Below are 24539 nucleotides of genomic sequence, written 5' to 3' on the forward strand. Positions count from 1 at the left end.
TCTGAATTGTGCTTACAGTGGAAGAACATTTTCTTGTTTCACCTGGAATTTCTGCACATTTCTTTAATTTAAGACATCTTTGTTTCCAGAGGGCAGATAAAAGCACCTGAATTACCCTCTCTACACCATTCATCAAATCTGATGGGCAGCCCAAGCAAACCAACTCGCAGCCGTGCAGAACACTTGGCTCTGCTCTCTTGAGAGCACTGGGGAAAGATCCTTGCACAGAGCACCACAATTCCCCAATCACGCCACTGTCATCCTTCCCATTTAGCTTCTTCACCATTCCCAGTAATTTCTGAAATTACAGAAAGAAAGCAAACACTGACTGCTGAAAGATATTATTCTCATTTCTACGAGTCTTATGTTCTGGTGCTCTGTAATACTTTGGCAGCCCAACAGAGGATTCTGTTACAGTTATTTTTCCCAGAATCGAGGCTTGGCTTCACGCCACACTGAAGCAAGAAGTATTCCCATGATACTAAGGTGAGCTGGTAAAGCGCGTGCCACTTTCCGTCTTTCCAAAGATAATCCTTGAATAGTGGGCAAAGCTTTCTGTGCAGGTATGTTCGCAATCAGCACTAAAAGGTGAGGCACCAGTGAGAATCACGCACTTTATTGAAGCAAACAGGAAAGCGGGAAGTACTCTTTACCACTAAGAGATTACACCACTGCAATCAAATTGCAGATCAGACACAGCAACATGTCAGAGAGCAACATGTTTCCTTCCACAGCCTTCTGTCAAATCAAAGCTCAGACAATTCGGTGATAATCTATGTATAAAGCAGCAGAAAAATTTATTTTTAAATCTCATGGTTTGGCTTCGGAGACATATGCGCAAAGGGTCACAAGCAACAGAGTTAAAATCCAAAGTTTTTTTGCAGAAGTTTCTTGAACACTCGTATTATAAAACGGGGTTGGCACCAATGACATGTGGGGAACTGCACAAGGATCAGGCCTTGTCCTGCTCTCTCCTACTACCTTCAAGCAGAAGTATAACCCTATTAATCACTGGCTTCAAATGTGGCTAATAGGCTCCACGTAGTTAACTACCTGCCTACTCCTCAGTGGAAAAGCAGCCCCTGCTATTTCCTTGCCTTAGGACAGATGTTTACCTTCAAGTCAAAGGCTCAACTTACACATTTTTATGCTGAAGGTACTAAAAAAAAAAATAAGATCTAAGGGTGAAAGAGAATCTGTTTGCAGGAACTGGCAATTTTTGCATGAAAACCCGATGACCAGTTAGACAAACACGCCAGCCAAACTCAGGCACCTCCCAGCGTCAGTCGTTTCAGTCTCAGTCAAGCAGGAGCATTACAAAAAGTCAATTCCTCAGCAGGTGACTAAGCAACCACCACAGCAGTCCCATTTTGCTGCCTTCTGCGGCTGAGCTGTTCTCTTTGCCCTACGCATTCCGATTTCATTCGCACACCGAATGAACAAGGTGTGCAAAAGCAATGCAGGTTGCTCTATGAAGACTGCTAACCTGGGACAGGAGCAGCGGTATGTCATAACTAAAAAATTTCTTCTACGGTGCAGCCCTGCTTGGAAACTGTTTTGTAGCCACAAAGTCAAAGTGCTCGCTTTCTCCCTCCCTCCCTCTTCCTGCCTCTGAAGCAAAACAAGCCACACCGATAAACTTGTCTACTGGGACAGTCCTACGGAGGAGAGATGAATTTTTGTTTTTCAGGGACGTCGCACTCCCACCCTGGCAGGTTTCTGCTGCAAAGTCTGTAGTGCAGACCTGGTCACCGACTGTGGCCATGTTAAGGCTGCAATCTGCAAAGCACATCAGTGCGTGGCAACCTTCAACGCGTGGCTTTACCCGATTTCAGCAGAATAGTTAGGCATCCATCTAACAGCAAACTCTGCACTGGACTGAAACACCACCTGAAGTGCCTTACGGAACAGGGTGTCTTGTGCTACTCACAAGCCTCCAGGCTTTGCAGATGAATGCTGCATGCCTTCAAAAAAGGGCATTTCTAAGAAGTTCCTTTCATCCCTCTTGGATAGCAGCAGCAGGTCGTTCACTCGAACTCTAATTGCTGTTCTGCAAAATCCTCAAAAGGAATGTAAAAACGTGGTTTCCGTCCTGAAACTGGGAGGTTCTCCGCTGCAAGCTGTAAGCCTTCAGCTGAAAACCTGCCCAACCTGGGAAAACCTGGCCTGGGATCAAGGTTTGCTTTTATGGTCGTTCATGCCCTGGTACAATGGGTGGACGTGTTTCTGGATTAATACTACCAACAGACGCAGGGACAGCAGGGTCCCCTTCCTTCCTCCTCTTACCCTGGTGTAACTGCAGCAGCTGCAGCCTGAAAGAACACACCGGTCTTTCAGAAAGACTCAGCACAAGGAAAAGCCTCAAGCACAGCATGGCCCCATAGAAAGCACAGGAAGGCTGCAGAAGGCAGCACAGGACACCTGTCCCAGGCTGCACAGCTCACGAGCGTACGTGAGCACATGGGGAGTAACTCTACTCCTCCAAGCACTAAACCTGAACCCCCCTTTCCATGGCACACGCTTTGATTTTCTTCCTAAGAAACAGCAAGTACATGCTTTCGGCATAAGAGAGCTTTCATCGCACGAGATCCCCAAAGCGTGCAAAATTAAGGTCCAGACATGCTAACTGCACCACGGGGCAAATTTCTCTCTTCCAAGCCTCGGCGAAATTCATACATTCCTTTTAAATCCAGTTGTGAACCACTGTCCTCAAGGCACTCGTACTGAATGCAAGTATTGATAGTGCCAAGCAGTAAATCTGCGCCCGTAAGGAGGATCACATGTTTAAACAAGACCCCAGGCCACAGTGAGGAGAAAAGGGGGAAAAAAAGGATGCGGCGCACTTAAAGCATGTAATTGCAGACTTTGTAGGGAGACACAGATTAGCAGTCTGATTAGAACCATCAGATAACCGTATGTAAAATACTCTTTTTTTTTTTTTTTAGTACATTTTCAAAGCATTGTGACCGGAAGATACAGATCAAAAACGTTAAACTCATCTAAAAGGATGAATTTGCTTTAGGTACTGCAGTGTTAATGTACTGCAACTCCAGTGACTTCAAAGGAATTGCTCCAGATTTAAAGCAGTGTAGCCAGAAGCAGACTGGCTGGTAGCCTGCATAAACAAGCAAAAAAGATTTTCATTTTTTAAGAAGCCATATAAAATAGTTCTAGCTAATTACGTGACAGGGGCCTTGGTGTGAAATAGCAACTGCAAAGCCTCAGGGATCAAGCTAGGAACCTTTGATTTGCTCTCTACAGCTTATAAAACCTTCTGAAAACTTTTGCTCTAACAGCTTTTTTTACTTTCCATTGCAAACTGCACACACTACCCCAATGCTGCCCTCCCGGAGGCCCCCACCGCTGCTCTGCTCTGAATCTTCACCCTTTCTCTTACAATCTGAGGCTAATTTCAGGTTGTGGAGCTAAACCAGCAGCTGTCTCCATGCAGAAAGCCCATTTTGTGTTCATCTCACGGAACATTCAATGCTGGAGCAGCTGAAATCAGGACCGCCCCGCAAATAAAGTTTAAAACTTCTCTCTGAAGCTCCCTGAAGTTGAAATATTAAACTGGAAAGCATCGAACTTGTGTTTCTGAAGCTCGGTTATTAGTTTGGAACGAGAAACAAAAGTTCTGGAGTCTGTGGGCTGACACTGTGCCTACTCAGTATTAAAATGCAGAGTGGAATCTAAGCTGTCTCTGCAAAAAATAACTTTAAGTGAGAAACTATACACGTTATAATATTATATACATGCTCCCAGGTGAAATTCAAGATAGCTGAGCCCTCCTAGGAAGGCACTGCTAGCCAGCTCTGCTCCCTCACTCGCCTGACATGCCAACACACCCAGACTAGACTGTAAATTTATTCAACCACATTAACTTTTCCTGGTCCTTAAGTCACAAGTGATGAAATCTCATTCATTTATGCAAGCAACTGGAAGATTTATTGTAAATAAAGTTCTGCACATTACACAACTGGCTAAAAATCATAATTAGAGTTGCACTGGGAAACATGTTTTATTTATTCTGACAGTAGTCTGGCTTCAATAATCATAGCATGATAAATGTCCCTGAAGTTTGCAGACTTTCAGCAACTACAGACCTTATCACAGACGTTGAAGTGGAAACATCTGAATAGGTTTGATGTGGCTTACAAGAGGTCCTGTGCAGTTCTGTTGCATAGCATCATTTTACATCAGCACCAGGCTACCGAGAGCTAGTGGGAGTGTCCTCGTTCATTGTAAATCAAAGAAATGAAATTTTCTGCGGGTAGTAAACTTCCAAGACCTCCAGACAACAGCAAGGACGCGTCTGCACGAATTAGCAAGGTTCTAGGATAGGGAGAAATGACAGTCGGATTGCTGAGCCGACAGACCCTCTGGAAAAGGGTCAACGACACCATTAATAGGATGCAGACATTCCCAATCTCTAGCTGTTCTGCACCCTGCCAAGAGTTCTAGTGCTTTCTTCCTTTATAGTTTTAAGTACAATTTCAGGCCCATAAAACATCAGAGAAGACAGAAGCTATTATCCCGGCCCTGACAGGAGTCCCTAATGGGACATGCATACTCTGCAAATACCTAGAACTAATGACGCTGTGCTTTTACTGTTCCCCATCTGTTCAAGGGTACTTTAAAATGTACCAAATCAGGTTTACCCTGATAACATTTATTGCTGCTCTGAGACTAATAAATGGCTCTGAGTGCAATCAAACATTTATCTGGCTTGGTTCATTCTTGAGGAAGAGCGGAGCCCAGTCCACTTGCTTCTCATGCAGGGCATCCTCTAAAGCATTTTCTCCGACCCAGCCACACAGCACGATCACTCGGATATTTATGAAGACCCTGATCTAGCTGTCAAGTTGCTTCAATACGAAGAATCAAACCAGTTTATTTTCAGAATAATGGTTATGTATAGAATGGCTCAGAGCCACAGCTATGTACTTCAAAGGAGTAAAACAAACTTTATTATCAATATGGATGATACGCACTTTCACAAATACTTCAGCCTGTCTCTGCTAAATTTAGAACAGTTAGAATACGTCTAGCTCACGTTATGAAAAATAATTATTTTATATTGCCATGAAAAGAACATTCCAGTAACAAGGTGGTGCACAGCAGCGCTTCGTTGTAGGTCTCACTGAGAGGATCTGGAAACCTTTCCCAGCACCTGCTCTGCAGTTCCAGGGAATGGGAGTGCAGGCAAGTTTGCTGCATAGCAGGCAACAGTTGGTTTGCTTATTAAATACAGTTTCTGAATGGCTTTGTGTATCCTTGGTCTACAAAGCCACCATTCCAATGTGAATGAATACAGAGGTTATGTTTGTTTTTGCAAGGCTGACACTAAAAGCGAGACCAAACACGCTTTTTCATTTTTCCAAGGATTTTTCTTTTTTTTTTTTCCCCCTTTAATCCTCTCCCTCCCCACCACACGCACACGTACCTTAGAAGCTTGGAGTGAAAAACAAAAAAGCCCAAGTTCCTTCTGAAGAGATGCCAGCTACGGTCATCACATGGGTTCTCCAGTCATCTGCTGCGGTGTGGCCTGTGAGCACGAAAGCTGCACGTTCAGAAAAATTCTGTTATTAGAGAAGACACAAACCAGCAATTGCTGCCATAGAAATACTATTGGTAGGAGGGCTTAAATAAAACAGGGAAGAATCCTTGAGTATTTTAGGGAGGCAACAATGGGGGAACGGCTCACTCACATGAAGATTAATCGTGTTCTGCAACTAGGAAAGCAAGTAACCTTCCATTTATTACTAAGCTAAGAAAGTAGCCTTTTCATAAGCATATGCAAGCATTAAAAAAAAGTCTGTAACTTTGAAGCTCGTATTGAGTTACATTTCATCCTTTCAAAATCTGCTTGTTATCTGCCAAGACCGTTTTTCAGTGTTTCTAGCTTCTATGCCAGTCCAAATGAACAGAGAATGGAGTAAATTATCTGCGTAAGAGCTAGAAAGCAGAGCTTGCCCACTTGACTTCAGCATACTATACAACAACAAGCACTTTTCATCAATTTATTATTGGCAAACCAGCAAATAGATAGAAACAGATGAAACTATGCACCATTTTAACTAAAATTTAGAATGGAGAGCTTAACTGAGGAGCATGTGCCCTCACCGTATCATACCCAAAGGTGCTTTGATTTAATTATTAGAGAAAAATATCTTTCAGTGAATCTGAGGTACGGAGTTCATGCTTTACACAGACCTGATGAATGATTCATCAGCAAAACAGACATTATATATTGTCTCTAAAGGTTACAGCAGAGCATTTATTTAACAGCAGAATGCAACAGTGTCTCTAAAAAGAAGGCTGCATACATCAAAATCAAACTTATACAAGTACAAAACAAAGCCCTTGAAACAGAATACCTGATAAAAGGAGAAACTTTCAGTTCATTAATCAGCCAAATTAATTAGAAAAATGGCTTGGAGGAAAGGAAAGTTCAGGAAGTAACAGTATTCTGTGCAGTAAACACAGATTTTACAAAAATGACAGAGCCACCTTAACAAGAATCTCTTAATTTAAAATACTCACTGGCAACAAAACACATTCCACTTAGACTTCCATCATATTATGATACCCAGAATCTTATTTACAAGTCAAGGGAGAAAACCTTCAAGCACGTGAGCAAGTAGCACCCACCTCCTTTACTGTGCAAAGAGAGTTTGGATGATGTGTGCAGGTGGAGCGATCCGAAAGGCGAAGGCAGCGGGGCCCCAGAACAGAAACCCTGGGTGCTCCCTGCTTCAGCCTGGATGAACGGCTGCTGAGCTCTTATTGCCAGTGAAGCCAACCGAGTCGTTGGCAGTTCTAAAAAATCATGCCCATTTACACGTAATCAAGTTATCAACATGGCTTTTGTGCTGCAGACTGCGGACGCCCCAATTACGGGAGAATTTCTGGACAGGAATATCATGCTGCTGCCTGGAGGGGGTGAGGAGGGGATCTGGAAGTGCAGTGTGATCCAAACAACGAAGAACCAACAGAGACCAGAGGTGTGCAGGGATAAGCATTCCCCCGTTTGGAGGGGGGAAAGAAAGCGAGTCACCTTTGAAAAGCAAGAATATGCTTTCATAATCCAAGCACCTGAGCTCTTCTAGCTCCCACTGTCCCTTTATTGCTTCTGGAGGTCAGTATGTTATACAGGTTTTGGTTTTTGTTTGCTAGAAAACAACAGATTGACATAACGATGATGTTTGGAGCGATTGATAAAAATCACACCTGAACTCTTTTAAACATACCACAGTACTTAGTTACTCCTGAGCTGTCAGTGTTTGCAGCGTGTAACATTGTTCAAAATATGGAAAGTTGGCAAAATGCACTCACCCCCCCCCAGCTTTCAGAAAATGAAAAAAAAAAAGAGAAAAGCTTTTTCCAGCTGTAACATCTGTTAAGTCTAACTAGCTGACAAGTGCTTCTGATGAAGCACGCTTGCCAGAACACTACACGAGAGGAGGAGGGACTTTATGGAGGAGGGAACGCAAGCTATTTTTCTCTTTCCCTCACCCACAAAATGCACAATACCATTTGCAAACAACAAAGAAACAACACGGCATCCTGGTAACATGCAACACGGGGTGATTTCGCAGGCCGACGCAGTCACGTGTAGTTATCTCTGGGTCGTTACCTGTGGCAGTATCACGGGAGCACATGCTATCCCAGCGAAAGATTCTGGAAAATGTAGGTCTCTTTCCCATTCATCAGTTTCTGTGTTGTACACCTGCACAATGCTCGTAACATTGTTCAGATGCCAATTGTACCCTCCTACGATATAAATCTTTTTTTCTAGTAAACAACAGCCAGCTTCCGACTGACCCGCACGCATAGGGCTCACCGTTGTCCATTGGTCTGTTTCAGGCACGTAATATTCCACAGCCAAAACATCGAAACAACGGTCAACGTGGTCCATGCGGCCTCCCAGAGCATAAATCCTATTATTTGCACTCACCATGGCATGCAGGACTCTGGGTTCGTTCATTGGGGTTTTAAACTCCCACTGATCCACGGCCGGGTCGTAACAGTGCAGGGCTTTTTTGTCTTCCACCGAAATCCCGTACCCACCCGAGATGTACAATTTGTCTCCTACCGTGGCTCCAGCGTGCCCCCACGTCCTGCGCTTCAGGGAGCACACGTAAGTCCACTCGTTATTTTTGGGGCAATACTTCTCTACGGAGGCCAAGCTCCCCGAGCGGTTCCTCCCGCCGGTGGCGTACACCATGCCGTGAAGGACGTTCAGCTGGAACTGGATCCTGCTCTCCTGCATGGCCTGGATGCGCAGCCACTGGTTCAGGTGCGGATCGTACCTGTAGCAGATATCGACCGCTCCCTCGCCGCTCCGGTACTGCAGGTGCTGCCCTCCAACGATGTAGACGAAGTTGTCGAGCACGGCCACGCAGGAGTGGCTGCTGCCCACCTCCATCTCCGTCAGCTCCTTGAACTGGCGCACGTTGGCATCGGGCAGGTAGTACACCTTGCAGCTCACGGTGCGGTCGTTGTCAGTGTAGGGGGTGCCGCCGAAGGTGACGAGGGACAGGACGTCCGAGCGGATGGTGGTGCGCGGGGACTGCATCTCGTGCTGGCGAAAGGGCAGGATCTGGTAATTGAAGGCCTCCAGCAAATACTGCCGGCACAAGACGTCCTCCACCATGATGTCCAAGGTCTGAACGCTGTCCACCAGCTCCGAGGACTTCATGAGCGGGAAGCGGATGTGGCAGAGCACCTGGCTGGCGTTGGCACGGCGCGCGGGGTCGTACTGCAGCCAGCGGACGGCAGCACGGAAGAGGTCTATCTCGCTGCAGCTTTTCAGCTTATTGCTCTGCAAGAAGAAAACAAGGCGCTCCAGCGGCAGGTGGAGGAAATCCTCCTCCTCGGAGATCTGGAGGAAATGCCGAAAGGTGAAGGCATCGACCGATTCCTTCAAGGATGCGAGGCTGAAGGTGGTGGCCATCTGCCCGATGTTGAGACACGTTTCTACGCTCATGGCAGACTTCAAAAATTCTTCGCAGAGCTCCACGACAGGCACCATCTGGAGGAAGACAGCAGCTCCCAGCACATCCTGAATACAGTCAAGATCAAGAGTCACTTCAGCACTGTACGCAAAGTCTATTATGTGTTTCAGTCCTTTTGCAGATACACCTTTCAGTTCGATCACATCTTGGCTGGCTTCTCTCATCCCGCCTGTGAACATTGCCCTGGAGGTCAAGAACACAAACAAAATTTCCTCCTATTTAAACACACGTAAATGATGTATTACTTCTGATTTTTTTTGAACATACTGATTCTCTTAGGAAGGATAAGGGGGAAAAATAAACCAAGGCTAAATCTCTAAAAGCCAGGAGAAATAAGAGTATGTCATTATTACGTAAAGCTTGCATAAACAATGCACTAAGAAGTAACATTCAGCTATCAAAGCTAGGTTTTTCGATCTCCCTGTCACTGGCAGCATAAATAAGGATGGTTCACAGGACGAAGCATCGAGGAGTAGGCAGAGCTATGAGAGCAGGGAGTGTTGCGTGCTGGACCAACGTATCCATGATACGCAGCAACCAAAGGCTACAACAGGACCCGCACCAGCGTAGGTTGGTATCCATACCCCTAACTACCTAATATTTTTTAAGTATGAAGGATTTGTGAGCATAAAAGAATACTATTTGGAAAGACACCCACGTTAAAGAGGTCAGTGAGCCTCTGAGCTTGCGTGCAGCAGGGCCTTTAGGAAAAGATTTCGGTTAGCCCATTACACTGTAGGCCAGCTATCAAGTGGCTCCAATATTGCAGATGCAATACAATTTATGAACAGCTTTGGTAATCACAACAGAACCTCCCCTCCAAGGCTCATTCCCTTAAGAAAAGCGGAGTTGCAACCACTTCAGAAAACGTCTGTTATGTTGCAGTACAACGGCAGGGGGCTAGCAGGCAATTTAAAAAAAAAAAAAAAAAAAAAGATTTTCTTACAGCACAGCTGCAAGCACATCAGTTGACCAGGCCACGCTGAGATTAGGCCCTAGATCACCTCCTTGGGAGGCTTCTAAATTCCACAGGAAGCACATACCACGCCGAGGGCTGCGCACAGGCATCTCGTAAACCGCTCCTCTCGAGCGGTGCTGCGTTTCCCAGCCACGGGGCCCGTGGGCGTGATGCGGACAGAACTGCACATTTTTTTTTATGCGTTTCCATTAAGTTTCGGCAGTTTCTGTTACATATTGGTAGCTCGGGGGCAAAGGGTTGCGCCGTGTGTAGTATTCGACAAGGAGCAGCAGAGCAGTGCTGGGGAAAGCAAAGTCAAACCGGGTTGCTGAAGGACAGTGACACGTGGTTTCGCCATCCAGTGTCACTGCACAAACATCACAGCAAGCCTACAAAGGCTGTCACACCAAAGAGCTTTGAACTGCCTGCACATTTTAGTTTCCCCCACCACTGATAACCTACTCTTGCGCATCTGAAAGGTGAATTCGCTGTGAAGAAAGTGTCAGAGCTGCCTCAGGAAGCTGCAGCGACTCCAAGGTTGCTGGGAGAAAATGATGAACAGACCCTCCTCTTCTGCATCAACACAGGAACAGAGAAGTACCTTGGGAACGCTGTCAAAAGACAGGAGTTCCAAGTTTCCTGTCCAAACCAGGCTAGAAGAACTGCTGCCGTCCAGCATAAACCTACAAAAAAGCTAAATGACCTAAATAAGGAAATATCTGCATATGAAATCAGCTTTCTGTAACCAAGTGACCAGGAACACTGCTCGCAATTATTTGTCCATACAGCAGATGAGAGCATTCTGCTAAAATCCCCTTGCATATCCCATGTCACAGCACAGCGTGCTGCCCTGATCCCCTGCCCCAGAGGAGATGCAGACACATGTGTACTCATGCATTAGCTGCACGGAGCTCAACGTGCACAAGCAAAGAAAAGCATTACTGTTGCCATGATGAAGACAAACCATCAAGTAGAGTGCAATTCCTTTAAAAAGTGTTACATTTCTAAAATGCTGATTACATAAATGCCTCAAATTCACTCTTTTCCCTCCCCGTTCTGCATAAAAACAGAGTCTTTTCCAAAGCTAGATTATTCTGCCATTGTTCCCCGGGACAACCTTAACACCGCAGAAGTTATAGCAAGAAACCTACAGCAATTATACTTCAACTGGGAAAACACACTAGCAGTGGCACTGCATACAGCATTTATGAATACAAATAGTGCTATTAGCATTTGGTGGAAGATCAGCTCCATCATTAATTGCATGCCCGTTAGGGAGAGTGATAAGCTTGGAAGGTTTATGTTACCGAGGGGAGTGAGTAGGGGGAGAGAAGGGAAGAGCCTAGGCAGTGTGTACGGAAGGCGGACACCATCAGAGCAGCCGAAGAAATAGGAGAAGGAAGCCAAGAGTCCCTTGCTCCTGATTACCTGCTAGGTCAGGAAGGAACCTACACGTCAAGGGATTACAACCTCGGTTGACTGGGACTTCTCCACCCTTACTTGCTACGACCTCAAGCCCAGAAGCCCCACACCAAGCTCCCTGTTGATCTGAGCCTTCCCCGTACCTGCTGCCCCCAGCGCACCCCTCCCACGAAGCTGCTGCTGCCAGCAAAGATCCCTAAGTAAAAGAAGTAATTCCAAGTCAGAGCACCATTATAAAAGACTTGAATAAAGACAGATGAACTCAATTTTTCGCTTAAGACTGAACTCCCCGCTCTGCCATTGGCTCACCTCGCATTAATTTGGCTAAGAAAGCCCATCGCCGTGCTCCAGCTTTCTGTGACACAGGATGGGTCGATCCTTCCCAGGGGGCTGGGAATACACACACACAAAATGCTCCGTACCCTTCGACAGCTGAGCATGACGCACTGGAGACAGACCGGTGGTATTTAAAGCTAACGTGAGCGTTTTTCCAACGGGCACCGTCGTTCAATGGGATGACCCATTCCAGAGCCCTCGCTGCCACTTCCCAAGCAGCTGAAGCAGCTCCGGGGCAAAACCCAATTCCTCCAGCAGGCAAAGCTGCCGAGGTGGCTTCAAGACCTGGGCTTGAACCGGCAGCTGCAGTAGAACAACCTCACCTGAACACAGAGGGACAGACTCAAGGCCTCTACACACCTACGGGTAATCCCACCGACATCTGCAGGGCAAACCAGACCTCCAGAGGGTTGTGTGTGGGCGTGATGTTGGGGTGTGGTGGGGAGGTTGGGGTGGGAGAGGATGGGGAAACAAAAACCAAGGGGAAAGGTACAAATGCCTGCTTCCCTATCAGATTCTCACCTGAAATAGTCACTGCAGGCAGCCAAGACAACTTTATGAACCTGAAACACTTCATTATTTATAGTGAGGATGACATCAAGCAGCTGAGCCTGAGCTCGGAGCGAGGCCAGTCCCTGCAGTAGAGTGGTGCTGTGGCCAGGAGCAGAGAACGTGCATTTCAGGGTGCTGTTCTTGTCAGCCATGCTAAAAACAGAACAAGAGAGACAGGCTGGTTTTAAATTAAAACAATATGTGGTATACCTACAAAGCATGCTGGGGGAGATACTGTAACACGAAGCAGTTTGAAAGCAAATTCCCAGCTCGATAGCCACACGGAACATCATGACATCAGTACCTCGGTTGCATTCCCTTCTCCCAGTACAAAAGAGACTTCCAGAATTGCAAATTATACTTTCCCATTACTGACAACCTGCCACGCCGCAGCACACGGGGGCTTCGGAGACCATCCAACCTTCAGCGAGTGGGGCCAACCTCCCCGCCGAACAGCGGCGTGCGCGCACTGCCACTGCCCCAGAGTCCTCCCTGACCTCGACTTCAACCACGGGGCTGGATCACAGTTGCTTATTCTTCTCAGCACCTATCCTAAGTGCAGCTGTTAGATGCTCCGTACCGTCCAAGGACGGCCCTGCTAGCCCTGTTTGATCCTTTCCTTACGCCTGGCCCTCCTGAGAAGAAAAAAAGCAAAATATTACATAGCCCTGGCTGCTCTAAATAACGTCAACTGTTTGAACTGCACTGTAAACAGTCCCCTCCCAGTGTAAATATTTCCTTGGTTTTCCCAATGCCTCTCGCACATGTTCCTCGGTGCAGAGAGCATCATTCTTAGATTCACTTGGCCTCAGATGCACTTGTCAGTGGAGGTGAACGTCGGCAGCATTGCTGCGCAAGCAGAAAGGACTCAAGCTACTCCGTGCTGCTCTGAAAATAACTGCAGTGATGCTGAGATTTCCTGAGCAGGGCGATACGGGGTGCCCTGCACACCCGATGGGGGGTCGCTTGCACCAACAGGAGGCAGTAGGATTCACCTGCAAACAGAATCTGACTCTGCATTGTTTCGCAGGGCCAACATCCCGTGTTCTGGGAAGAAAAAGCACAAGAACCAGTATTCGAGGTGGGTCTGAGCTTCTCAGAAGCAGCCTGGTATTTGGGTTTCTATCTACATTTTAGGAAATACTTTATGGAAGTGTGACATTAAAAAAAAATCTCAAGTAGGTGACCGTGAAGCTGGAAGGCTGGATTATTTGCTCCCAAGTCCACAACGGGAGTGCACTTAGTGCTGTGCTTAAAGGGTGGCATTATTATTCAGGTAGATCATACCAACAAAGCCAAAAAATAGTATACAGATTATGTCCCGATGTGCTAGGGGCTGTACAATCAGATCTGCTAACAGCCCTCCCAAAAAGTTCACTACCTGCACAACAACAGCAGCCACACACAATGGACCAAACAAGTAGGCGAGGTCAGAGATGGGATAAGAAAACGGGGGATGTAAACAACCCTCAAACAATAAGGAACAATGGACGGGGCTTGCTACTTGCCTAACTTATCGGGCTGCAATTTCCTGCGAGCTTTACAGAAGAGGCGAGTTAGGGGAAGTCTGTGATGTTCATCAGAGCACTGGGAGAGCCAACGCTTTGTGCAAGCGGCTCCAGAGCGCTTTGGGATGCTGCGGGATGCCGAGATCAAGTTTTTTGCAGCCTGCTTCAGAACTGAGACTTGGGAAGGCGCCCCAAAATTCGTACGGGGTCCTGCTGGGATGACTGACACTAGTCAGCTGTGCTTCCTGCAGCACACATCTGAAATCCCTACCTTGAAGTCAAAACATACTGAAGTCTCAGTACGGAGAACGGAGTCCAGCTACAACATCCTTCCTCTAATAAAAAGGATTAGCAACGAGTCAGTTGCTGACAAGACCCTTATCCATTACTCCGAGAGCCAAGAAACATCGACGCGCTCCGGCTCTTCCCATGGCGAAGGAGGGAAGAGATTGGAGGGAGCGAGCACATGAATATTCATCGTGTCAAACTCATTTTATTCTCCCCTTCGGAGCAATTCGCTGGGGTCGCGAGGAGGAAATACCACACATAGGAAAGGACCGTGCCTCTGAACACGGTACCGCGCCCCAAGCAAACCCATTTTGCCTCCGACTGGACACGTAAAACACACCAAGGCAGCTCCAGCTCTCACCTGGGAGAGGGCAGCTCCTGACTTTACCGTAACTTCATCAGACTCCGTCTCCTGCAGGATTCTTCTCATGGGGGTCTTCTTCCATGTTTTAGTCACACCAGTTTTAAATAATCCTCCTCGCTGTGCTGGCCCGAGGACTCACCAGAGGTGATCACTTTCATTCTATCCACAGAAATGGCACAACCCAGTGTGGGTGCCTCTTCCAACAACCTGCTTGACCTGAACAAACACCCCTCGTTTTGCCTTTTCCCCAATTAACTTTTACAGGCACCGTAAATAACCAGAGCAAAGCTTAAAAGAGCCAGAGGTATTTCTGTGCAGGAATAAAAGTGTTTGCACATGCGACTCATTTCAATAGTAATTGCGAGCAGCTGCCCCAGGAAAACTCCCTGTACCTGTCCCTGTGTCTTTTTACAGGTGTGGAATAAAAGGATGCCATGATTACACAATCCTCCAGGGAAAAAAAAAAGACAAAACAAAACCCAACAGTGCAAGAAACACTGATGATGTCCAGGTTTTTTCAGGCTGAAAAATACAAAAAAGAGAATCTTTAGAGGAAACAGGCGAGCTGGAAGCACGATAAAACTCTCAAAAAGCCTGAGAAATCAAGTAGGAAACTTCACAAGAGACAAAGCGGGGGGAAGACAGGTGAGCAAACAGCAACAAGCCGTGTTTGCAGCAGGGTTAGGAGGGATTTGGAGAGAAAAGCAGGCTCGGCTCAGCCCCGCCGCCACCCCACGGGGCAGCCTCGCGCATTGTGCCTGGCCTTGCTCCGTGCTGCATCGCAGGCGGAGGGAGGAGAGAGGCAGCAGTTGGATGGCAGAGCCTGAAACAGCACAAAAGGAAGCCTTGAACGTTTGAAAGTGCCTTTGTGAGGCCGTCCCTATCTAAGGCGAGATCTGAATATGTCGTGTACTCGGTGCTTAACGATTTGGTACAGAAGCAGCCTTGCAGACAAACTTCAGCGGAGTTGCATCTACTTCTCAGGGGTTCAGAACGTGCCTTCAAGATAAAAGCTTTTCATCACACCATAGCGAGAAAGCGTTTATTCTGCTCCTGCCCCCGGCCGCTTCGGATGGAGGCAGGGCCGGCGAGCTTCTGGAATTTTCCTCTTTTTTTTTTCCCCATCTTTGCCCTCAAAAGGATGGCAGAGCTTTTGCGGAGGCTTCTGCGGGCGCCGAGCACGCTGACGTACAGCACGGTCATTTCTCCTCTGGAAAAGCATAAAAGGTGAAGTCACGGCCCCATCAAGCAGCGCTTCCTTGGCACATCCCACGGGCCTCACCGCGACCTGCAAGGGTATCTGAAAACATCGACGTGATTGGGACCTTTACCGTGAATATATTGGCATACAGGTGACTTGAGCAGAACAGAAATCCCACTTTCCATAGGGAAATAGCCGCAGCAGTGAAAGGCATCTTTATATTCCTATAACTGCATCTCTAGCACGAGCAGAGGGGAAGCCGGAATTCAATTCAGAAGGGCTGCGCATTTCGGGCAGCCCTCTCCAGGACTCTGCTACCACCTCTGACACCCAATTTCCAGAACGGGCCTGCTGGGGTACAGCTGATGGGATAGAGGATTTGTCTCCAGGCTGCTGCTCTGAACCAGATTGCTTTCAATCCCCTCCAGTCAGCGCCGGGCACAGCTCAGCATGGTACACGCGGCCGCGGCTTGGGGAAAATCAACCCGAATCCACACGCACGTCGCAGGCTTGGGGAAAGGTGAAAGCAAGGGTTAAGGGAGTGGCTCCAGCCAGACAGCAGGCAGGCAGGGAAGGCAAACAAGCCCAGAAATTCTCCTCCTGCCGCTGTGCCTATTGCAGGAGCTTGGCCACCTGCTCATCCTTGCCCCAGGCATGCTGCCCGGACTCCTAGCTGACGCGTTTCTGAGCGAGGACTGCTTGGTTTTTGACCCGAAACAGATGCAGCGAGGAGGCGTCTGAACACGGGGCTGGACACCCAGAAGACCTCTAAAGCTGATGGGCTGAGAGGTATTTAAGGGCCACACTTCAAGAACCGGTTCAGATGAGACACAGAGAACATCCCGACGGCGTGTTACACCCACCGACACGACCTTGGCTTCATCCGAGGTCTGCTCGCAGGACAGCCGTCCCCGATCTCTGCCTCCTCTGTTCTCCACCACACCGCGTGTAATCCAAGATGCATTTCAAGCTAATGAATCATTATTTTTTTTTTCACCAAATCTGTACTGATGATTAAAAACATCAAAGCTGGAATTAAAGGCTTACCAAGCATGAGTTCATATTTCAGCATGTTTGCAACTCCTGCACAAGTACAAACAGAGGGAATTACACCAGGCTAGACGAAAACATTTCAGTGATCGAATTAAGTGAGAAAAGAAGTTTTTTGCTCCACAAGTCCTCTTGCTACTCTCCTTTTATACCGTGGTCCTCCTTGCACGGGCAGAGAGTTCTGGTGCTAGCATCTCTCTGCATCCCAGTTCAGCATCCTCGCTAATATCCACCCACGTTTTCCCCCTCTCTGGGCAGGTGGTGCTTGGTAATTCTTCATCCAGGAGAAACTCGAGGGGGTTGGCAAGATTTCTAAGCAGGGCAAACTTCCAGCAGCCAGCCTCTCCAGTAAACACAAGCTCTGAAGGTAGGACCCTGCGGGGCATGGCTGGGGTACAAAAGAGGCCGGAGGAAAAGCAGCAGCATGTGTGTGTTCGCATGCATAAAGCGCTCAGCGCCACATAAACAAAGGGCTCGGGATTGCAAAATAACCAGCGAGGCACCTTCTGAGCACTCAAGCCTGCAAAAAAACGTTTTATGGCGAGAGCGGCAGAGCTTACAAAGCTGAAGAGTAACTTTATTTAGCACGTATGGTATGAATATTAAGGACCTTCTTTAAGAGCCTTTGAAAGGCAGCATTATAGGTATTTTAATAATCATTTAATGCCCTTCGCTTCATGCCGAAGTGAAAAAAACACATTCAGGTTCTGATTTTTAAACTACAATTAAGACACTTAAAATCAAAACAAAAGTCAAACTCCCTCGGATAAGTCACCGGTAGCCATGGTTACTGCAATATTTCAGCTCCTCAGGCTTCGCATCACATGCCCAAGCGATGAAGATGAGCTCGCAGCACCGCGCGCTGCCGAGCGTTACGTTGGGGCAAAGAGGCCAGCCCGTCGCTGCAGGTTTGCTGTTTCATGGGGCCGTTGCAGCCCCGTGGCAGGGGGCACCCCGAGGCGTCCTTCGAGCCTCTTGTGGCGGACCCGAAATTCGGGTGCGAGGCACATTCCTCGCTGCCAGGCGATGGGACTTCAGAAATCCCTGCCCTGTTAACCCACTTACGTCCCCAGCAGCACGCAGGGCTGTCACCAGCACCCCACCAGGAACAGCCTTTCCCATCGCTTGCCTGTCAAATTAGCAACGACAATCAGCACTTAATGATCAGCACCTAATTAAATATTAACGCGTCGAATGAAGGTGATGTTTTCCGGAGAAGCGCAAACATTCTTAGGAAAGATATGCGAGCAAAAATCAGTTCATCGATTTCTTTGTTCCCTTTTCCACCTCCTTCTCTTAATTTCTCCTATTTCCCTCCTCTGCCTCCACTCGCTTTCCTCTCCTGACGCCCTCTCCTTCATCAAGGCAATAAATACCAGTAGAAAGCCTGAGACTAATATCTCTATTTAGAAGCGCCTAGCAATTTGGAGCGCTCAAATAAAGATTATAAATGGGTCTGAAGTTTAGAAGGAGTAATATTTTCTGGGGAAAACGGTCTTCTGCAAAACGTCTCAAGTCGAACAGTGAAAAATCAGTGGCAGTTTGAAAAACCTCACCTTCTGTCTTTTAAACTTCGAGTCTCAAAGTTTAAGGAGAGTTAATGCTCGGCGAAAGGAGAACAAGTAATTGCAAGAAGGTTTTTTTTTTTCTAAAAGAACAAAACCCAACCTTTTTGCTTTGTGTTAGGGGGACGCGACACGCCCGTCCATCCCACAAACAGGGAGCTGAGGTCTCTGAAGGTCGAGTGCCCGATGCTGGGCCAGGACCGGGCACCGCTGGGCTCCCACGCCCTCCCTCTGCAGGGCAGCCCACGCCTGATTCAGCCCGGCAGGCAGTGAAAGCAGCAATTAAAGGCATTTCACAAAAGCCAGAAAGTGCCTAATGCCTCACTCCTAAGTGCTTTCCGAAGCAGGTCCTCCCGATCCACCTACTGCTTGCCTACCCGCATCCTACTTGTCCCGAAGCTGGAGCCAAGGAAACCCCTATAACCCAAACGCAGGGCAGCAAGTTAAAGCAAGCGTCTTTTCAACTTTTTTTTTTTTTTAAATATTATTTTTTTTGTCCCCCAGACACATTTCTGAATCTCTGTTTCTCTTGTTTTCCATGCTGGATGCGCACTGGGCGCAGCAGCCGCACACACACGAATGTCTTCTGTGCCCAGACTTCAATCGCTAGGCTGTTCGCGAGCCAAAGGAGGTGGGATTCTGGTTTCTGCTAAAAGCACTAATAAAACTGGATGGCTGTCAAAAGCTGGCTGGCCTGGTAAAACGGAGCGTTGGAGCATGGAACAAAAAAGTGGAGGGCGAAACATCTGAGCACATTAAACTCTGTGCCACCTCATGGAGCTTCAACGTGAGGGACTGGTCAGTACATGCTGTACCCGGGACAAATTGAGAAGAAAAAAAAAAAAGAAAAAAAACCAACAAGATTCTTAAAATGTTTCTGTCACAAAGCCAGGTTCATCTTTATGCTGGTGCAGGGACAAAGGGGAAAAGCAGTTTGGTGCCCTTCATTTGGGGTCTGAAGGAGACAGTGCGACTCTCAAGACAGAGCCCTCTGAGCCCCAGTTTGTGGGGTGGTCACGGCGGGCTCCCCGAGGTGCCCCCCACGCTAGGCTGAGACCACTTACCACCATGTGCTGCTCCTGCTCTCTGTGTCCGGACCTGGAGCTGCCGCAGGGGATCTCAGCGTGGGTGGCGACCGCCACCGTGCTGCCCGAGACACCGCGGGATTACAGAAGGGATGAGGTTGGGAGGGACCTCGGGAGGTCCCTGACCAAGCAGGGACACCCAACCTGTATTTCTGCAATGACTGTGAATGGAAAGGTGCTACCCCCGAAACTTTACAGTGATTATACTCTCGTCAGCCCCAAAAATAATCCCGCTGAGCCAGGAACAAACCGAGCAAACAGAAAAATCACCCAGAGCGTGTAAGTGGTCCAACGAAGTCGGCTGCTCCCGAGCTCAGGCAGCAGCACCAGAACCACCAGAAGGACGGTGGATTTCATACCCCGTAAAATGCCGTGGGCACACGAGTGGATGCGTCTAAGTACGGGCTCTTTACACGCTCGATACTGCTGACAGCACTGCCCTAAACCGTTCTGCGTTTCCCCCACCCCACGCCCTTTTGGTCAAACCCTGGGTTGAGGAAAAGGAAAGCTGCGGCGATGCCAAACGAGCAAGACAGGAGGCAGACCCACCCTTCCGCAGCACGCCGCCGCGGCTGGTTTCGCCCCAAAAAGCCGCAGCGGGCGCTTCCCGCGCTGCCATCCCCACGCACCTCTCCAGCAGCACCCGTGGCAGCCGCTGTGCAAAGGCCGAGAGGCACCTAGTGGTGCCGGGATGCACAGCAGAGCCACCAAGGCCACCCCAAAAGGGACACCCGGTCCAGCCCCGAGCACAGCTTCGCGGCTGGGCTGACGATTCCCACCCTGCCCTTCTGTCTACCTCGTGTTATCGATTATTTTGCGTTCAGAAATGGAGCGTACGATGGGGCTGAGCTGGTCCGTGGCACTGTCGTTGCCCCTTTCAGCCAAAAATCCGTCTCAGCTTCCCGGCTCGTCCAAGCCTGGGTCACGTTCCCGCCAGGCATGGCCCATTTCAGCTCTGCTTGCTGCTCCTACGGGGCAAAAAGTTCCCCCCACCAAGTAAATCACTCTGCGACCTCCTCCAGCCCGCAGAACCATACCGATCCCTTGGCTCCACGCAAAAATTTAGGAGAACTTCAGAACTGGACCGCGAGGCTCCTGGAGAAGTGTTCGTCTCAGCCTGTTTCTGCAGCATCCGATTGCAGACTCTGGGCAGTGTTGAAACAAACGTGACAGCACCCACTGTGCATGTAACCGTAGCGCTGTGGCACACGGGGAGCAGAACAGCCACGCTGTCGTGACCCGCAGCACGCCGTTCCTCCTCTCCCTGCACCTCCTCCCTGCAGATTATTGCCCCTGAGCAGCCAGGGATCTCGAGCAAAAGCAACGTGAAGTGACGAAATAGCAGGCAGGGGAAGAAACACAGGCCAGCCCTTCAAGGCAAGCTGTAGAAATCACGTTTTGCAGCAGATGCAAGCAGCTGCCCCAGCACTTGGCACTGTAGCACCAATTCCTGTTCAGTTCCACGATCAAATCCTCTTACCGCCACGGCTGCTTGTAGCCCGCTTCCCTCGTTACCTGAATCCCCTGCACTTACCTTCTGCAGGCGTGTGCCCGTCCCAAACAGCAGCACCTTTTCCAGCTTCTCGGGCAGTTTGGCTCCGCACACACCTCGTGCCACCCACCCTAACTGCATCGCCTGAACAACAAAACCCAAGGAGCCCAGAAATGCAACAGCTTTTCTTGACTTTCTTGACCTACACTGATTTCTGTGCAAGTTCAGTGTTCATCTTCCATACAAGCGACAAGAGACGCCTTAGCCATCATCCCGTGATGCGAGGCTCTTCCTCTCAAAGCCGCTAACATCAAGCAATACTTGGGGACAAGAGAAAAACCTTTCAAAAATCACTGAAGTTTACTTTTGGTTAAATAAAGCCTCCAGCTCAGAAATCTTCCAATGTTGAAAGAGAAAGCAGCAGTTATTTTTACAGTGATTCAATTAGAGTGTAAACATTTACACCGCGTCTACCAGATCTAACAATTAAATCTGTTTAAAAATTGCCATGTGGCAGAGAAGAGAACACAAAAAACACACAAAACCAAACTTTGAACAATTTCAGAAGAAAAAAAAAAAAGCCTAAGTGAAGACTGAAGCTATATAAGGTTTCAATACCACAAAAGCAAGGCAGGCTCACAGCCCTTATCATTATCTTCCTTCCCCTGTTGCCATTTTACCCCGTCCTCCTGTACGTTTGCTCTCTCTCTCACCGCTTTCTTCAGAAGCGGTAAGGTTAGGGGAGTTCAGGTTGACTTTCTCTTGATGTGAACCGAGACACATGTACTTTCAGATAAGCAAGACCTGCAGGTCTCCCTCGTCCATTCATCCTGGTTTTGACAGGTGGGATTGCTTTCAGCAAACACGCCAGCGTGTAACGCTATTAGCAAGGGTTTTGAAAAGTGTTTATACAACCTGGTTGCCTTCCTTCCCTCCAGAAATTATCCCAAGTTCGAGAGACACACAGCCCTCCTCAGCAGCTTGTCTGGGCACCCCGATTATTAATTCCTGCTTAAAGGCCTCTGCGACAGATCCTCTGCAGCATCTGAAAAGGTATTTTTCCTAGATCTTTGTGGGACCTCGCTTTGCGAGACCCTGCTCTACAAGCACTGCCACGGAGTTCACACATCTCGCTGCCTGCAGCACAGACAGCTTCTCTTACCGAGGGCACCGATGGGTTTCACCATTTCTGCTGTCCTTACCTGCTCGCCAAGCTCAAAGCACATCTTTGGGAGCAGCGCTGAGCACAGCATTACACACAGGGTAATTACGTAGCCTGAATCACTCCCTCCACACGATACTGAGGGCTGGGAGTAAAACATGCAACCCATTTGCAGTTCAGGAAACTCTATCCATAAGGAGGAAAAAAAAAAAAAAAAGGCAAATTTATTTCAAAATAGAAGACTTGGGCAGTTTGCTTTTCAACTTGCAAGAAGAGAACCTTTTGTCCACGCCGTCTCGCACAGCACGTTCCGTATCACAGAAGCACGGGATCCCCAGCAGACAAGCTCATTCTCCTGCTCTGGGGGAGCCAGCGTGCTGGCGGGCAGCTAGCAGCAGCCACGCGGTCGCAATTCCAAAGATGGAAATTCTGCCCGTGCTGCTTGAGTACCGCTGAGATGGCATGCGCGTGTAGCGGCGAGGGAGGACTTCGTCCTTTGCCCTAGAGAGCGAACGCTCAGGAAGTGCAGAAAAGTCAGAAGCAGAAGCAGCTAAGAAGGAATCGCGAGTTGGTCGGGCATGCCCTTGAAATTCTCCTCCTGATCTATACAGGCTATGCAGCGTATCCAATGTTCCCCATCAGGTTTCTCCCCACAGGCTCCCTGATGGATTTACTCTCCGATAAATCCATCCTTTAAAATGGGAGACTTAACGACCAACGAGAAGCAGGATCCAGATCTCACCAGGCTTTAATTTAAAATTATCAAAGAAAACAAACACGCAGCGATAGAGAACGCCACGGAGCTCCAGCTCAGGGAACAGAACTGCCGCAGCTCCAGCCCGGGTGATTTATCACGGCCCTGAAACAAATTACTTCCATTTCTCACTGCTACACGCCCCACACTGAGACGCTTCCCAGCACCAGGCAATGAGCCCTACCAACACCTGTGTGCGAGACGCGCCGCTGTTCCTGTTCGGAGAGGGAAGAAAAAAAAGAGGTGCAGAGAGAGAAAATGAAACGCCCAAGGCAGCTCGGCATCCAGTTTACACAGGCAGTCATTAGAAAAAAAATATATATATATATGTAGAAGGTGAGAATTGAGACAGGCTTCTCCAGTGCTGAACAATGAGCCTAAGAGCCTTCCTTCCCCGAGCACGGCGTGACGTTATTTCGGGAGTGGATTCGGGGAGAGTCAAGTTGAGGAGAAACGCTGCTTTGAAGCTAAGCGACGGGCTGACGGCACAGCACCCAGCAGCTCTCTGAACGCTGCCCAGCGTGGTAACTTCTGGGTGACGACGGAAACCAACGCGCTGGGTACCGAAATCCCCCGCGTGCAGGGAGCACCTGTACCACCCAGGACGGCCTTCTGGCCCCAGACACCAACTTGAGGGCTCATTGATGTGGGGGGCACCGAGCCCAGCACCTTGAGCCCTATTTCACCAGCACCGCGGTACCTGGGTGCCCAGCAGCTCGCGCCCCACCGGTGACGGGTGTGACAGATACCGGTGGCTCTGCGGGACCGTCCGGCCCCGCGGGCTGTGTTAGAAACAGGGGGTTTTACAGAACGGGCCTGAAACACCACAAAACTCGGTGGCTGTGCATGCCAGCAGGACCGATGTGTAACAACCACGTTCCCAAATTTACAGAAATACAAAGCCTCCCGCAAACTTCAGCCTCGTGAACTCCAGCAGCGAAAGCGTTATTGTTGTCATTATTATTATTATTATCATTACTATTATTATCGTTATTATCATTACGACCATCAATTACAGGACGGAGAGCCCCGCTCTGGTCCTCCCTGGGGTGGAAGATGCAGGAGGCCGGGCTGGGCACTCCGCCTCGCCAAGACCCCTGGGGCCGAAGGTGAAAAAAACCATGAATTAAAAAATAAAAGAGGCGGTCGTGGGCGCCGGAGGGAGCCCTGCGGTGAAGCGGCCCCCGCCCGGCCGGCCTCCAACCGGCCTCCGCGACCCAACCGGGAGCGGGCCCGGCCCCCGCCCCGCCGGCCCCCGGGGCCCCGCCGCCTCCCCGAGCCCGGTCCCCGGCCTAGGCCGCGGCCGGGCCCCGCTCACCTGCTCGGCCGCTCCGCGGCGAACTCGGCCCCGCCGGACTCCGCCATCTTCGCTGCGCCGCCGCCGGGCCCCGAGCTGGGAGGCGGCGGCGGCGGCGGAGTCGCCGCGTTAAAGGCGCAGCGGCGAGAGGGGCCCGGGGCGCTGCTCCGCTCCCGCCGGGCCTGGCGCCGCCCCGCAGCCGCCGCCACCGGGGCCGGTGACAGCCCCCGAGGGCGAGGGGAGCCGGCGGTGTCACGGCCCCGCGGGTGGGGGGGGTGGGGGGGGGGTCTGGGGACGGGCACTGCCTCACAGACACGGGGGTCCTGTCATGAGCCCCGGGGGGTTGTCGTGATCATGAAGATGAGGAGGTCTGGGGAGCTCTGTCACGACACTGGGGGCTCCAGGGGGCTGTCACGGTCCCACAGACACGGGGGTCCTGTTACGGGCCCAGAGATTGTCGCCACCCCACAGATGAGGGGGTCTGGAGG

General features: G+C 49.3%; 1 protein-coding gene across 8 annotated transcripts; it reads right to left on the reverse strand.

The window, feature by feature from the left end:
- Window positions 1-4940: 4940 nt before the first annotated feature.
- KLHL26 (kelch like family member 26) lies at window positions 4941-24250 on the reverse strand. Of its 8 annotated transcripts, none has more exons than XM_040537256.1 (6): window positions 24073-24141; window positions 22280-22969; window positions 22041-22186; window positions 20384-21883; window positions 12256-12438; window positions 6263-9200 (listed from the first exon to the last, which is right to left on the reverse strand). In XM_040537256.1, exons 4-6 carry the CDS (start codon window positions 20476-20478, stop codon window positions 7619-7621), a joined length of 1860 nt encoding a protein of 619 aa, XP_040393190.1. In that variant the 5' UTR covers window positions 20479-21883; window positions 22041-22186; window positions 22280-22969; window positions 24073-24141; the 3' UTR covers window positions 6263-7618. The 8 variants fall into 8 exon arrangements, with proteins under 8 accessions (XP_040393191.1, XP_040393193.1, XP_040393196.1 ...); XM_040537258.1 differs by having other exon boundaries at window positions 20384-21668; window positions 21754-22186; XM_040537257.1 differs by having other exon boundaries at window positions 4941-9200; window positions 20384-22186.
- Between the last annotated feature and the right edge of the window lie 289 nt (window positions 24251-24539).

The sequence above is a fragment of the Cygnus olor genome, chromosome 26 (genome assembly GCF_009769625.2).
Source record: "Cygnus olor isolate bCygOlo1 chromosome 26, bCygOlo1.pri.v2, whole genome shotgun sequence".
NCBI classification, from domain to species: Eukaryota; Metazoa; Chordata; class Aves; order Anseriformes; family Anatidae; genus Cygnus; species Cygnus olor.